At 38.2% G+C, this 16,072-nt stretch overlaps 1 protein-coding gene across 1 annotated transcript in view; it reads left to right on the forward strand.

Moving 5' to 3' along the window:
- The window catches only part of LOC127380806 (lipoxygenase homology domain-containing protein 1-like), a 141,586-nt gene that overhangs the window by 33,731 nt on the left and 91,783 nt on the right, over window positions 1-16,072 (forward strand). Inside the window, exon 11 of the mRNA XM_051610288.1 lies at window positions 9,325-9,550. Within this exon, the coding sequence (XP_051466248.1) occupies window positions 9,325-9,550 (226 nt within the window). The remainder of the gene's footprint in view (window positions 1-9,324; window positions 9,551-16,072) is intronic.

Below are 16,072 nucleotides of genomic sequence, written 5' to 3' on the forward strand. Positions count from 1 at the left end.
CTGCAAAAGGTGTACGATAACAACATGAACCTCACTCCACACTGAAATAAAAGGGAAAAGTATGTAAAACTATCTCAATCAGCTACAGGCTGTGTATGAAGCAAAATTAAACTTGTTTCAAGAAAACAATGTAGAAGGATTATTAAGAACTGACAAACAATCTTGGAGAAAAACACAATTGACCTAATCTTCATGAATATGGTACTACCTGATGGCAACACAAAATCAAGATTAATACATATTAAAAACCTCTGTCTGTCTCTCTTGAGTGACCCCTCTCTCCCAGGTTACACTGTTTAGCCCCCCAGTAAGCTTCAGATTCCAAAATTTTGTGCCACTGGTTTCCTTTGTTAAAGGTCTCCCTGCTAAGAGCTACCCCACCTTCCAATGTCAGGTGCCTAAATCCAGTTTCTGCCTTTAATAATCCATGGTCTTGCCTTGCCTTCACCTCAGCCATTTCACAGAATCACAGAATCACAGAATGTTTTGAGTTGGAAAGAACCTTAAAGACCATCCAGTTCCAACCCCCTTGCCACAGGCAGGGACATCTTACACTAGACCAGGTTGGTCACAGCTCCATCCAACCTGGCTTTGAACACTTCCAGGCAGGAGGCATCCACAACCTCCCTGGGCAACCTGTTCCAGTGTCTCACCATCCTTACACTGAAGAATTTCTTCCTAATGTCTAACCTAAATCCACCCTCTTCCAGCTTAAATTCATTACCCCTTGTCCTGTCACTACACACCCTGATAAAAAGTCCCTAACCAGCTTTCCTGTAGGCCCCCTTCAGGCACTGGAAGGCTATATGGTCTTCCTGGAGCCTTCTCTTCTCCAGGCTGAACAACCCCAACTCTCTCAGCCTATCTTTGTAGGAGAGGTGCTCCAGCCCTCGTATTGTCTTTGTGGCCCTTCCCTGGACTCACTCCAAGAGCTCTATATCCTTCTTATGCTGAGGGATCCAGAACTGGACACAGTACTCCATGTGGGGTCTCACAAGTGTGGAGTAAAGGGGCAGAATCACCTCCCTTTGCATGCTGGTAACCCTTCTTTTATGCAGCCCAGGACACAGTTGGCTTTCAGGGCTACAAGCACACATTGCTGGCTCATGTTGAGCTTTTCATCAACCAGCACCCCCAGGTTCTTCTCCTCAAGGCTGTTTTCAGTCCTTTCTCCACCCAACCCAGGTGCAGGACCTTGCACCTATACTTGTTGAACTTCATGAAGTTGGCATGGGCTTACCTCTCAAGCCTGTCAAGGTCCCTCTGAATGGCATTCCTTCTCTCCACCATGTCAACGACACCACACACCTTGGTGTTGTCAGCAAACTTGCTGAGGGTGCACTCCATCCCACTGTCCATGTTGCTGACAAAGATGTTAAACAGCACCAGCCCCAGTACTGACCCCTGAGGATCTCCACTCATCACTGGTCTCCATCTGGACATGGAACCATTGATCACTACTCTCTGAGTGCGACCATCCAGCCAATTCCTTATCCACCGAGTGGTCCATCCATCGAATCCATATCCTTCCAAATTTGAGACCAGGATGTCATGCAGGACAGTGTCAAATGCTTTGCACAAGTCCAGGTAGGTGATGTCAATTGCTTTTCCCTTGTCCACTGATGCTTTGACCCCATCATAAAAGGCCACCACATCTGTCAGGCATGATTTGCCCTTGGTGAAGCCAAGTTGGTTGCCACAAACCAGCCTCATGTTTTCCATGTGCCTTAGCAGAGGCACATGGACGCCTTAGCATTTACTAGTCTATTCACGTTCTGACATCTCCCGTCATGTCAGTATCTGAGCACTTTTCAGAAGTGAGTGGTATGACTTATATGTGACTTATTCTCTCTTGCCTTTAAAAATTTTTTTTTTTTGTTTCAGTTTGGAACAACTCTATAAAGAGAATAGACACTTTATGCCACTACAGACCTTCTGCTGAACAAGATCAGGTCAATTTATCTTGCATCAAAAGATCAGGTCTTTGGGAGCCCTTTAACAGTTTGATCTCCTGCAAAAGTTATTTTCACTGTGCATTATAGGGATTTCTTTATACGAGCAATGTTGAGTATGGTTCTTACCCTAGAGATAATTATGTCAATAAGGTGATGCCATTGCACTGAATGCTACAGAAGTACAGAATAGTTGAGGTTAGAAATGATCAACAAAGATTTCCTGGTCTGGCTCCTTGCTCAAAGCAGGGCCAGCTCTCTGTAAACTGTTCCAACATTTGACTGCTCTTACTAATTATTTTTTTCTCATGCATTTAAGTGGAATTTATGGTAATTCAACTTGTGCCCGTTGCCTCTTGACTGTTCACTAGATACAATTGAGATGGGTATGACTCCTCCTTCTTTAGCCCCTCCCATCAAGTATTTATATACATTGATAAGGTCCTCCTCTGAGCCTTCTCCTCTCCAGCTCTTTCAGCCTTTCCTCATGTGAGAGATGGTCTAATCCCTTAATCATATTAATTGCCTTTTACTGGATCCTTTCCCGTATGTCCATGCCTCTTGTACCGGGGAGCCCAGAATTGGATGCAGAACTCCTAATTTGTCTCATCAAGGCTGAGTAGAGGGAAATAATCACCTCCCTTGATCTGCTGGCAACATTCTTCCTACTACAGAGCAGAAGTCTGTTGACCTTCTTTATGTCAGGAAGATATAAAAAATATCCTTCAGTCCCTAGGAAGACAATGCAGAAAATCAAAGTCTGATGTGCTCACAGTAACCTGCATTTTTGAGAGAAGACACTTTTAGGTGTAATTTTTTTTTTTTTAAAGCTGATGACTTCATGCCTGAGTGATAAATATTGCTGTAAATCTACCAGGAGTTGACAGATATATATTGCAGAGGCTGGTTCATAGTGTGTCTGGGTAATATAGGATCAACAGTCAAAAGGAGAGTAAATCAGAATTCTAATCCTGATCCTAGGCAGTGGACTGAGGTGACTACTCCATACCTTTTCTTAAATTAATCTTCACATGTTTTCAAACTCTGAAGCACTGTTATGGGCCCACCAGCATAATCTTTCTTACGATATATCACCTCTTCATGGGTAAGGTGCACTTTTCCAAATGCAGCATCACTCTGTTAGCATGACATGCATGCATATGATGAAGGTTAAGTTTTCTTGCATGGCCTGACCCTTATTGATCTTACAGTCAATGCTAGGCTGCATTCCAGTTAACATCCTCTGGTAGGTAGTGTTTTAACTCCCCACCTAAGTTGCATGGAAATTTTCAAATCCAGTAAAATACTCTTGGTCTGACTTGGAAAAGCACAGATCACTCAGAAAAACCTCCGATACCTAAGTGATTATACATATATATAGCATGAGAGTTTTGTGCTTAGTTTCAAGAGCTGGCACTCTGATACCACAGATACTTGGTGTTGGCATCATTTAATTAACCACACTGGAGAATAAAAATCTTCCAGAGCTTTAATGTTATTTTCAAAATGTTTTTCCATTTATTACACTTGTTGGTACTATCAGTTTAGCACGTAGCAGCAATGTGGCATTTTGTTTTTCCTGTTAACCTGGTAACAGATAATTGGCATCCATTTTATTGAGTAGTAACACATTGTTAGCCTGTATAGGAAGGTCAAGTGAGTGAGCATTGATATTGCACTAGCTACAAGATAAAAAGAGCTTGAGTGGATTGGAAAAGAAAGTGTTTAACTGTCACTGTGCAATGAGCAGTACTTGTCTACCCATCTTATTTTTGTGACTGAAGCAGGTATGAAGTAGGAAAAAAATTGATGCCAATTTTTGTGTGGCCTTTAGTCCTCCTTCACACATGCCTATATCCACTGTTTTCATGAAACTGTTAACTTTCTGTCTGAGCACCTGTGATATATTCTAATTCTTGAGTTAATGTGTAACTGTGCCAAATTTGTTGGCCCCAATTAACAAACTGCCTGAATTCAGACATCTGGAAAATGCAAGCACCATGGGTGGACCCTGGGTACTTTATCAGTACATTAGTTATTATATTTTTGGCAACATTTACCAGCTGCATGCTCACGATTTAAAAATATCTTCTACTCCAAAGATTTCTCCATTATATGCAGATGCTGTAGAAGCTAAACTAACACAGTCAATGATTTATCTTTCATTTGGGAATCCAGCTGCTGCACATGGCTTCACTGAAATGCTGCTAATGAAGTGGCCTTACATGAAATTCATAACTGTCTGTCAAGCATAGACTCTAGTGGTTGCATCAGACATTGGGATTTTCGTGTAGCTGCTTCTCAAGTGTTCACTTATCCAAGTGATTTTCATGCCAGCCTGAGTTTATTTCAAAGCGATTGCAGGATACTTGCTGTACAACAGGAATACAGTGACATTATTTGGCTTATTCTAGAAAAAAGTCTACAAAAGAGAAATGGAGTAATTACACATATTCTTTCCATCCTTTCCACTGGGCGCTCTCTTGTTAAGCCAAGGGACCCTTCACTTTTTACTTAAATATCTTAAGTACATGAAAATAAGTAATACTAACTCCACTCAAAAGATCACAGGTATGCTAGGGACTGAAAAGAGTATATGCATAGCTCATTTAGAGACAGAATTAAAATTTAGTGCTTGCATCCTCTTTAGGAAGAACTTCTTGCTGATAAGCCTGGTTTTCAATTTCTGCTTAAAGACAAATTGTGAAATACTAGCTTTCTTAAGCTTTGTTTTCAAAAAGTAAAGCCAAGTTTTCTAATGCATGGTTTAATGAAAATGTTCCCATTGCCTTTGGCAAGAAGAGACTGTAGTTTATGCTTGTACAAAAAATAAATAGCATCAATGCGCAAAAGCCTATAGTTGTATTGATTAGAAGGCTAATCTTGTTTAACTGCTTGAAAATGTTTAGAATTTGGGTGTGGCTGAGGCAGAGCTACCCCTGCTTGAAAATGTGGCCCTTTTGAAAGTGGTGGACAGTTTTTTTCCATAATATGTATTGGTACTTATACTATAAATTATAATGAGTGTCAATAGCATTACCTGCAAGAGAAGATAAATACTTCAGTCTCTGGCAATCTCTCCCATAAGCACGTCTGTATGAGATCCAACCCCTTTAGAGCTTATCACAGAATTTGGTACAAGTCAGTTGACACATCAAAAGGAGTTTCACAGTCAACAAACAAGCTGAAGAATTTACAGGGAGAAAAGAACTTTGCAAACCAACTTTTAGTATTTTTAATATATGTTTGTAGCATTGTTGTCCAGTGCTCACCAGCAGCAGTGTGCCTTGAGAGACAGGACTGAGGGATTGTTGTGCTAACTCGGGTGTATGGTTGCTAGGATTTGAACAAGTTTGTCTGGAGGAAGGCAGACCCACCCCAGAATACATCAGTCTTCCATCTCTTCTGTCTCTGTGTGTCCTTGTCATTTAAGAAGTCTGAGTACCTGCAATGTCTAATTACACTGTAGAGAATGAATGTCTTTATTATATTGACCATGTTCTTCAGTAGATTTACAACATATTTGCTGAACAGCTTGTTGCTATTGCCCCCTTATTCTGCCTGCACAACTTCTGTTAGTGGCAATAGAAACTGCGTGACTGGATGAGAGACTACGTGAGATCACATTATCCTTGAGTAGAAACACTAGCTTTACAAAGTTAGCTAGGAGAATTACTATTCAAAATTTTGATCTGTCAATTGAGTTATGGAAGAATAGCGACTAAGCCAAAATTAATGGATAATTTTAGGAAGAGTACAGAAATTTGGACTTCTTCTGAGGATCTAAACATTTATGAAGAGAGCTTTGCAGTGTCCCTGTGAGAGACATGTAAATGTTGTCCTTGTATAGTTGAGAAAGTGAAGCTTAGAGGACTTGTGAATTATGTAATGTTTCTCAGGAAGCCTAAAGCACATCCAGTAATAGAATCTAGTTGTCTGGTTTCCAGAGTGATGCTTTAGTTCTGGACACATCCTTTCTTCTTTTCAAGACCATTTATTGCAGTTCTGTCAGAGCTTTTTTCATGTAAAATGGAATGTTACTTTCACAGCTTTGGTGCCAGAATAGAACAGCTAGACTAAGTTTTTTGTAAGTATGTGGTTTTTTATGAGGGCAACAACGTCAAATTTGATCTACAAGTTTTTACAGAATGTTCTGGCAGCGAAAGTAGATTTATAAATAATAGGTTGTGTTCAAGTCATGCAGAAGTTCAAGACAATTTAGTCAATACTGGAAACGAAGGAGTGACCTCAAGATACAGTGTTTATGTTGGCAAAAGAGTATTGTTAGCTCTACCATGTAATGAGAGTATTTTCATCTGCATTTCACTACAAGAGTGAAATCTGACATAGATTTGACAGGATTCCGATTGGCAAAAAGTAACATGTTAGCAAGTCAATACCACTGAGAGACCAATGTGATACCTGATCTGACAGCAAGACAAATTGTTCCAACTCTCAAAACTACACCAGAAGCTATAACTAAATTTGTAATTGTATTATGCCTCTCCTAGCACATCACATACAGTAGTTTTTCTTTCTGCCATTGACATTCTTGCCTTCACTTCCAATAAAGAATAAGCATAATTTTTTCACCCAAGAACACTCATAAACAATTAGTCAGAAACAGAAGTATTACTAAGCATGTTATTAGTTTGACACTGTTCTGGGTTTTAAATTATTTTGCGACTTTTCAGTCTCAGAAATATGCCATTATCTGTATATCCTGCATAGGTTATCATTAAAAAAATCTCATAATTTGTGAGTCTAGTTGTCAGGGACGCCTTATACTCTTTGTCCCTATTGTCAAAACCAAGCAAATACATTTGACTTGACACTTTGGACAAATTCCTGCTTAGCACCTGGGCATAACTTCCGTCCATGGCCGGCGTCCGGGAGGACTCCATCCATCCATCACCGTCAACCCCCAGGCTGGAGCTCTGCTGACCCTCATCACTCTGTCCTTTCTCCAGCAGCTCCAGGACTTTTCAGGACCTGTTCCCAGCTCAGGAGATGCTGTAGGAGTTGCTGGGGGTGAGGGGAGGCAATAGGGGTTTTGCACATTCCTGAACACATTTGTATATGATTGTATATATATTCTTTTATCATTAGTGTTTAATTAAAGCTGTGTAGTTTAGTTTTCAATCCAGAGAGTCTCTCTCTCATTCTCTCTCTCCTTCCCTACCTGGGTGGGAGAGGGAGGGGATCGAGAGCATTGTTGTCTGTGGTTTAATTGCCAATCCTGAGTCAAACTGTGCCGAGATGTTAGGGTGGGATAGGAAGTATAGAAGACACAAACACAGGAATGTTTAGAGATCCTAAACAGGACTTCAGTGAATCTAATTGAACTGCTTGGAGCTAGGAGTATCTCCTGGAGAAACCAAGTAGTCTGTACTGATTTTTCTTAAAACCCCACTTGACTAGTTTTGATGGTTTGCTGTGTTGCTTATCTGGTAACAGGAAGTCCCTGCATGGTGATGTGGTGATGTCAGGTTGGATGGGGCTCTGGGCAACCTGATCTAGTTACAGATGGCCCTGCTCACTGCAAGGGGATTGGACTAGTTGGCTTTTAGAGGCCCCTTCCTTCCCAAACTATCCTGTGATTCTATGATACAATGTTGAAATCCTTTGCAGATTCACCTGGAAACGTTATCTCCCTTGCTTTATTTACTAATTTGTCCTTTAATACTTCTGCACCATAAATAGCAGCCAGAGCCTAGATCTCAGGAGAGCACCACCTTTGCCCTTTGCTAATACTGTACTTTATTCAGTTCACCATAAAGGGCGAGAGCTCCCATGTATTGTATTTATTTGCAAGGGAACCTTAGCAGTCACTTGTCCACTGCAGAGGTCTCTTCTTTGTAGCTGGGTGACCAGGTTATTATGGCAACTTAGCCTACATCCTGGCTACATTTGTGGTTAGTTTCAGAGAGCATTTTGTGTGCTGCTGTAATTCTGCTGTATTAGCAGCATATTTTTGTTATACATGGTTTTATTGCATCTATGCTATAACTATACCATTAGTTAGAACTTCTTGCTTTAACATACTGTTTTAATATAGGAAAACTTACTACTTTGGTCATAAGTGTGACTCTTCATACTTTATGCCACTAGTACATGTGTCATGGTATCATTCTATGAGACTGCATCATGCCAGGCTTGCCTCAAGGATGAAAGGAAATGGAAATCACTTAGGGCTGCAGGACTCTCTTAAGTGATGGTCCTCGAGCCCAAGAAATGCCAGTGCTACACTAGCCTGTGTCATTGCCTAGGAAAACTTTTCAAAGAGTGAAAGGGATATGCCCCTACTGTCCCTGATGTTCCCACAGAGAAAAGTAGTCTTAGCAAAAAAGGGGAAATACTCCGTGGCAGACTTATTAATATTTCCTTCCAGAACAGACTCAATGGACCTTCAAACATAAATTTTAGTTCATCCTTTTTGATGATGCAGATCACCGGGGCAATCTTGGTCTTGTTTGTCAGTCCATTTTTTGTTTGTTTGCTTTTTGTTTTAATGCTAAACAGTACAAAAGTGATAAAATGGTAAGAGAAACAACTATTTTTTTGTGTGTTGGCTTTGTTTGTTTGTTGTTTTTTCTTTCCTCTGTGATATTTTCCCAATATCATCAGCTTTCATACACATCACTGAAAATGAAAATGGTTAACCCTGCTTTTGTGCTTGGGGTCCTGCTGTCAGCATTGCTTAAAAAACTTCTGCAGCCCAGACCAAAGTGGTTCTTATTTCAGGGCTGCAGTATTCAACATGACAGTCATGTTTTATTGTTTAAATTTGTTGCAGTGTGGTGTCAGCATTTACAGTAACAGTTAACCCTGACACCAATGCACATAAAAATAGAAGACAAAAACAAAAGTGAGCCATAGCCTACTGATAAGTGGTAGGAATAGTTAATAGGGCTCTACTGATGGTAACAATATGACTGCAAAATACATTATTTCATGTGGTAATGACAGAAGGTTCTTCTTGTTAAAGTATTTGTCTAGAAATAGAGATTTACATTATAACACTACAAACTGGATTGTGTCAAGAGATGTAAAAACTGAACTGTTTGAGTCATTTAGTCCCTTTAAATAATACAGTACTGAAGTCAATATAATTACACTTGTAGACTACTCCGTATGCTTTTGCTCCATTGCTCTGGGTTTCATTGTATATCAAGGCTCCATTTTCTAAAAAATCTCATTATGTTAGCTGCACATTTACCTTGTGTGCCTCGTATAAGAAGGATTGCTAAAAGACAATATAATTTGCTATTAAAACCTGTTTTGTTTTGGTTTTTTGTCTGGTTTTTGTTTGGTTCGGGGGTTTTTTGTTTGTTTGTTTGTTGGTTTTGTGTGTGTGTTTTTGTCATTATAGGTTAATCTCAGAGATCTTGGGCAGCTGTATAAAATCCGCATTGGCCACGACAACACTGGAAATGATCCCAGTTGGTACCTGAAGGAAGTCAGACTTGAAAGAGTAGTCCCTCTTTCTGATGAGAAGATTTGTCTCCCCATAGAGTGCTGGCTTGCAGAAGACAAGGATGAAGGCGATACATGGAGAGAAGTGGCAATCAGAAACCCTGCAAAGGAGCTTTTGCCATGTACGTGCTCAGTATTTTAGACCATGTGTTCACTAACCATATTCTGTGGGTTATATGACAGCTTTTCATGTTTCTTCTAGGGCAGAATGCCCAAAAGCCAGCATAACCATGAAACAGTCACTTCCAGATACTTTCTAGTTCCACAGAAGCAGGAAGTGAGAATTTTATCCTACTCTTCCCCAAAATCAGAATACCTGTGTCCCAGGCATCTTATCACTATAAAATTATTGAACTCTCAGAGTGCCTCATGATCACTGGCAAATACTGCTCTGCAGAGCAAGACATCAGGCAGGAAATCAAGGCATATCAAGGTATGCAATGTCATGTGACATCCAGTTCCTTCTAGCAAGTCTGGTATCATCCTTTCTTGTGCTGCATAAAACATTCTTTACAGAAAACCGTGATCTGAATCATCACACACATGTTATCCAAATCAGAGTCAAGTCACAGGCATTCATATAGAAATTGTTAGCTGCAGGGCAGCACTTTGGTACTTCAAAGTTTACCACAGCTTTGATTCAGTTTGTTCTCTTCAGGTGAAGTGAGAAATAGCCCATCATATAAACTTATTATTTAAAAAGTCCTGAGAAGGAATTCCTCTGAAGGAATAGGAAGCCAATATAATAATTTATTACAATGGTTTTTTTAATAGAATTCTCTTTATACATTAATATAATGGCAATGATGCAGCTGATAGACAGTACTCTCTGACAGTGGTAGGTCTTATATAGAGAGGTGCAGCAGGCAAACTACATTCAAAACGAAGCAGTGAATATTGTAGAGAATCAGTGATTCAACATAAAAAAAGACTCATCGTGCACTTTGTGACAAGCAAATTATTTCAGAGTAAAATATCAAAAAAGATAAAAGCTTCAACTCAAAGAATATAATTTTCATAGAAAAAACATCAGGACTGGTGATGTGTAAATGTTTTGGGGGAGCTTTAAGGCCAAAGGGTATTAAAAAAGCTACTCATCTCTACTGCAGAGGCCAGAAGATGCTGAGAAACATGTATGTGCCAGCTCTGCTCTTTTTTAAATTTTATTTTATTTTTCCTTAAATTATTCTGCAGAGTATTTGGTGACTTAAATAAGAGATTTCAAAAACTAGGACTGATTGGGATGAAGCAAGCCCCATGATCATTAACATATACTACATTACCATTTACCAATTCCTGCAGTGACATAAGTATCATATACTGGTACAACAGAAAAATAATGCAGAAGCCAATTAAGTTGTATGAGCAATTCAATTCAGTAACAGTAACTCAGATCTGCATTATGCAGTCTGAAATCCCCGTTAATATAAAAGTACTAATATTTTTGTAGGTGTTCTTGTATGTGAAAAAACAAGTCAGTTCTATCAAAGGGTGAGAATATGTTGGCAACAGCACATTGGTTTACTTTTAAATCATTGTATTACTGCATCTTCCCTAGCTTTTGCACAAATATTGTCTTTACTAAAATACATGTCTCAAGTTTGTAAGAAAAGATACATTAGAAAAGATTTGGAAGTTTTCTGAAATCTTAACTTATAAAAATTAATTATTGATTCTAAGCACATTTAAATTGAATATTAATATAAAATCCACAAGGCTTTCCAAGGTTTTCGTATTTAATTTCTCAAGAACAAGCAAATGAAACACAATCAATTTACATTTCCCATTAAAAAACTAATTGCCTACAAGTACTGGACAAACCAAATCACTTTCTCCTGCAGAACAAACAATGTACTACTTCTTACTTAATCTGATATGATTTGGTAATTCGTATCCTGTACTTTCAATTCAATCTCATATATTCTAGTGGTATTAAATTATACAGTATAAAAGTGATGTACTGGAAACTTTAATCAAAATGAACAAATACAAACTAAGCTCAGTAGGAATTGTTTCTTTCATTGCTGTTTTTTAACACTTACTTTATAGCTCAACTTCTCTCTTAGGAGTGAGGGTGATTTTTTCCTTTTCCTTTTTCTCCCTTTCTCCAGCCAAAGTCTACTGTGTATCCAACAGGGATCCAACACCTGGAATCTGATTTTTGATACTTTGTCTTTCATTTTTCTAGTTTTTCTTAAAATCTTATTTCCTGATTCTGTCAGATTTTCTTTACCTCCTTCTCAGAAATCCTTTATTTTCCATCCAAAGTTCTCACCTTTGTAACTCCCCTTAGTTCTCTTGACTGTCCCTCAGCCACTTCAGAAAGCTGACACTAATCTGGTCTCCTACTCCTAGTGCTGCTTTCAGCTCTTTCTCAGTCTCTCCATCACACTAGTTTCAACTTCCATATGTATCTCAGGTTTCTTACTCCTCCAATGTATGTCTGCCTTTGTCTTCCCTTCTTTTCATATTTTTCCCCTTTGCCAAGGCTTCTTTCTCTTTCTATTCCATCTTTTTTTTTTTTTTTTTGCTTTTTCCAGTCTTGGACATTTCAAAAACTTCACCTGGTCTGTCTTTGGAGTTGTCCCTGAATTGTGCACGCTGTTGAACTAGATTTCTGGAGGTCTGGTCCAACCTGTTTGTTTTTTTTTCTGTGATTCTTCTACCCAGCCCTACTTCTTTCTGACAGATCAAGATATTTTTAGTTTACATTACAAGTATTAGACAGCCCTTGCAAGGGTCAGAAGAGGGTATCCCTTCCTCTAAGTCTTGGGTACGGATTCTCACCTGCCCTTGTGCCCCTGTGCTTGTGGAGATGGGCTCAAGGCCCCTGTGATGGGCCTAGGAGAGGTGAGAGCAGAGTGTTATTTGGGGTCCCCCTATATATTTATTTGCTTGTCTATACTCCTTTGTGAGTGTGACGATGACCTTTATCACACAACTTTTATGTTCTTCTAATCAGATCAGCAGGAAAATCCAACATTGCTGATCTGATTAGGAGAACATAAAAGTCAAATGAGAAAATAAACGGTGAATTCTGCCCTGTTTTTGTTCATGTAATTGAAGGAACAACTGTACTGATTTGAGAGACAGGACAAATGCTGAGGCAGAAAAAAATCCAGCTCAAGTTGTTTAGATTTCTTTTCCACTTACAGAAATGTTCAAGAAAATACTGAAAGGTTAGAATGAGCCCACTGACTGAAATAGTGCTAAAGATGAACAAAGCAAATAGTTGTGACTCAAACATAATCTCTACAAAATTTGCATGCCTTTTTAATCACTCAGGAGGCACTAATTACTTAGCTAAACAGTCAAGCTTCTCTTTCCTATTGTAAAATTTATCAGTAAGTGGTTTTTTGTCAGTTTTTTTTTCAAAACTGATAACTTTCTTATGTCATGAAGAATATTCCCATGTATTTTTTAAAACATTGCTCCAAATAACAGGAGTAAATGGAAGCAGAAACTAGAAAGCCTGTGAACTAATTCTAAATGAAATGTCTTCACCTGATGGTGTTTTTGTATTTATGTCTTCTCAAGTAATATATGCAGCACTTCTGAGGAAGTTAGTGCCTCTTAACTACTATTGTTAGCCATTAAGAAATTGTTCCCTTTTAGCCTTAATGCTGCACCAGCCTTCTGTCATGGCAAAATGCCAAACACTATTTGTGCAAAATAGGTAGTAAATAACAAATGATATAACCATGTGACAGAGATTCAATCTCACTGTTTAGCAAATCAAGCCAAAATGACCATTTCATTTAAACAGGCATGTTAAATGGAAAAAAGGCAGAACCTAGAGCAGCAGTGTGTAATACTGTTCTGATATCTTGGATTGCTACCATGACAGGAGGACTGACTTGAAACAGTTTGGCGGTTGTAATGTTTTATATCATTTACCATCTCTCTAGGTTTTGTGTTCTTTGGCCAATTTGTCTGTTTACACTCGTGGCCTGATGGGAGTGGATTCGTGCAGTGAAGCAGTTGGTACTAAAAATCCAGTGAGCTAAAGGTCTGATGTCCTCATTATGTGCAATTAGGGAGAAGTTACTTTGGGCTCATTCTAGTCTGTTCCCGTGGACTGTCTGCCAATTTCTAGCAAGATTGTCATCATCGTGTTCCTGGAATACACAGAATCATCCTCTGGATTAGTTTAATCCCAAAAGAACAACTTTTATATTATTATATTATATTATATATTATATTATTATATATTATTATATTATTATTATTATTATTTTTATTTCTCTAAAACCACTCCATGCTGCAAACCTGAAAGAAGTAAGGAATGAGATGCAGTTTCTTGATTCAAACTGATGTGCTGCTGTAAGCACATCAGTGTTATTAAGCTCTGATAGCAGAAGAAGATTATCTAATGTATTTTGACTAATAAGTGGTAAATAAATTTAATTCAACTGCTCTTACCTGGAATTATAAAATAAAGACTGTAGTTTTGTTTTGGTAGAATTATCTTCAAAAGGACTGTCAACAGGATATTGTAAGTCAGCAGAAAAAGACCAATATTTCTAAGTGAAAATTTTCATTTTCATCAGTAAATTATTCTTTATCTCTATTAGGATTAGTTTGTTCTTCTCCCAAAATATATAAAAACATTAACTTAGTCTTTAAGGCAAAAAAACCTGTGATAGTTATTGTTTATATTTGCCAAAGGAAAATCTAAGCTACTGAATTCTGTACATTGTTCTTTCATAAAGAAATGAGAATTATATACTGTGATTGCAGATTGAGGCTGAACTATCTCTTATGATTGGTGAATTGTCAAGAATAGACCAACTTTCTATACTTGAAGCCCTGATTCAGGTACCCAGAATAAAAACCTGGAGAAAAGGGTTCTCTTCCTCGCATTCTGTGCCCTTATTATGCCCTGAGGTTACCTTTTCTTCATAACCAGAGAATCAGAACTTCCTTTCTCCTTTATTTCAAGTAGTTAATGTTCTAATACTATCAATAGATGACAGAAGCTGGAATTGTGATGTAAAAAAACACCTGAAGTCTCAAGAGGCAGCAGTAGAAGCATTTTTGTGTACTGAGCAAATATAAATTTGGTACTTGTACACTTAACTGCTCAGTGACTCCAATAGTATTTTTTATAATTTTGATATGTCATTTTTTTTAGCACAGGCATTGTACTGATTTAATGTCTGTCTTTTACGTGGCCTTTTAGAAGATCCCTACCTCTGCCTGAAAACATTTTACCTCCCTTTTATCAACTGTGTCATCTGTGCATCCATGTCCCAAAATTTTCTGTTTGATTATAGAGCTTATCTAAAGTTACTCTGTTAGCAATTTGAAGATTTAAATCACTTACTTTCTAAAAGGTAATTTTCTTTTTTTAGTGAGTGCTAGCTTTTCCTGCTATTTTATGTTAATTAATCCTCTTATATCCTTTATCAAAGTTATTTTATTTGGCAAGATGTTTCTTCTATTACTTTGTTGAGCCAAACATTGATGTGAGTCCAACAGGTCCCTCATAATGCTGAAATAGTATTCCTTGACTTCTGTTCATTGGTTGGTTTTATGATATAATCCTCAATCTTTCTTCCCTTTTCTTGCCTGTGGGCCTACCTCTCTGCTTTGTCATCCCATTTTTCAGCTAGTGTAGTTTCAGTAAATCAGCTTATAGTAAATAATACAGAATAGAGGATCAGGCCATAGAGTTCCAATCCTCAGAGTTTTGGGATGGCTTTTTCTTACTGCATGGAAGCAGGTCTCCATTTCAGATGTGGTAGCAGTGGGGTTCTTAGAGAAGTTCAGTTTTTTAGTGGAAATTAAACCAGGGTTACAGAGGCTAAACTTATTTTCTAAGGTCTTTTTATTTTACTCTATACACAAAAAACTGTGCTCTGTGAGCAATACACAGAAGGCCACAAATGAGCAAATTTCACCCATGGGGAGTCTCACTGTCTCAGCAGCACATTTGAAAGGTAGGTTCGTTCTCCAGATTTGGTTGCTTCTGTCCCTTGAGCTCATCAAAGTACTGGTGCACCTTGTCTTACCTCTTACAGACTGGCACTATCCTTCTTGTTCTTATATTTAAGCAACCTGGTGTTCAGGAGCCATCAATATTAACACCTTTTATAGCTGTTCTACTATCTCGAGGAACTGCATGACAAAGTTTGAAAAAATTACAGCAGCTCAAGCTGCTCTGTGCCTAGGTTTCCATTTGTACAGAAAAAGCTTCACCACCACAACCTAGCTGTTGAATGTTGATATGAATGTTCAAGCATTTCTCCATAGTGGCATGTTCTAAGTAGGCATGTACAACATGGTTTGGAGAATATTTTAATTGCTTGATTTTTTTGTCTATTTCCTATAAACGCATTTTAACATATACTCCAGTTAAGGGTAATGAACATTTATTATTATAATACAGCAGCCTGTATTGTTAATTTGCACAAAAATTTAAAGCACAAACTGGTCTTTTTGTTATGAAGGTTCCTTTATAAATAATGCAGATTGTGTAGCCCAAATAAATGCCAGACCTAACATTTTCCAGATGGTGAGAGGTTATAGACACAGGGAGCTATGGAAAATATTTTTCAGTTCTTTACATTTCAACATGTGCATGTTTTCTACTTCAGACTGATTTATTTAGGCTTGTGGCAATAGAAAGCTGTATTTGATTA

This window comes from Apus apus, chromosome 2, assembly GCF_020740795.1.
Source record: "Apus apus isolate bApuApu2 chromosome 2, bApuApu2.pri.cur, whole genome shotgun sequence".
Taxonomy (NCBI): Eukaryota; Metazoa; Chordata; class Aves; order Apodiformes; family Apodidae; genus Apus; species Apus apus.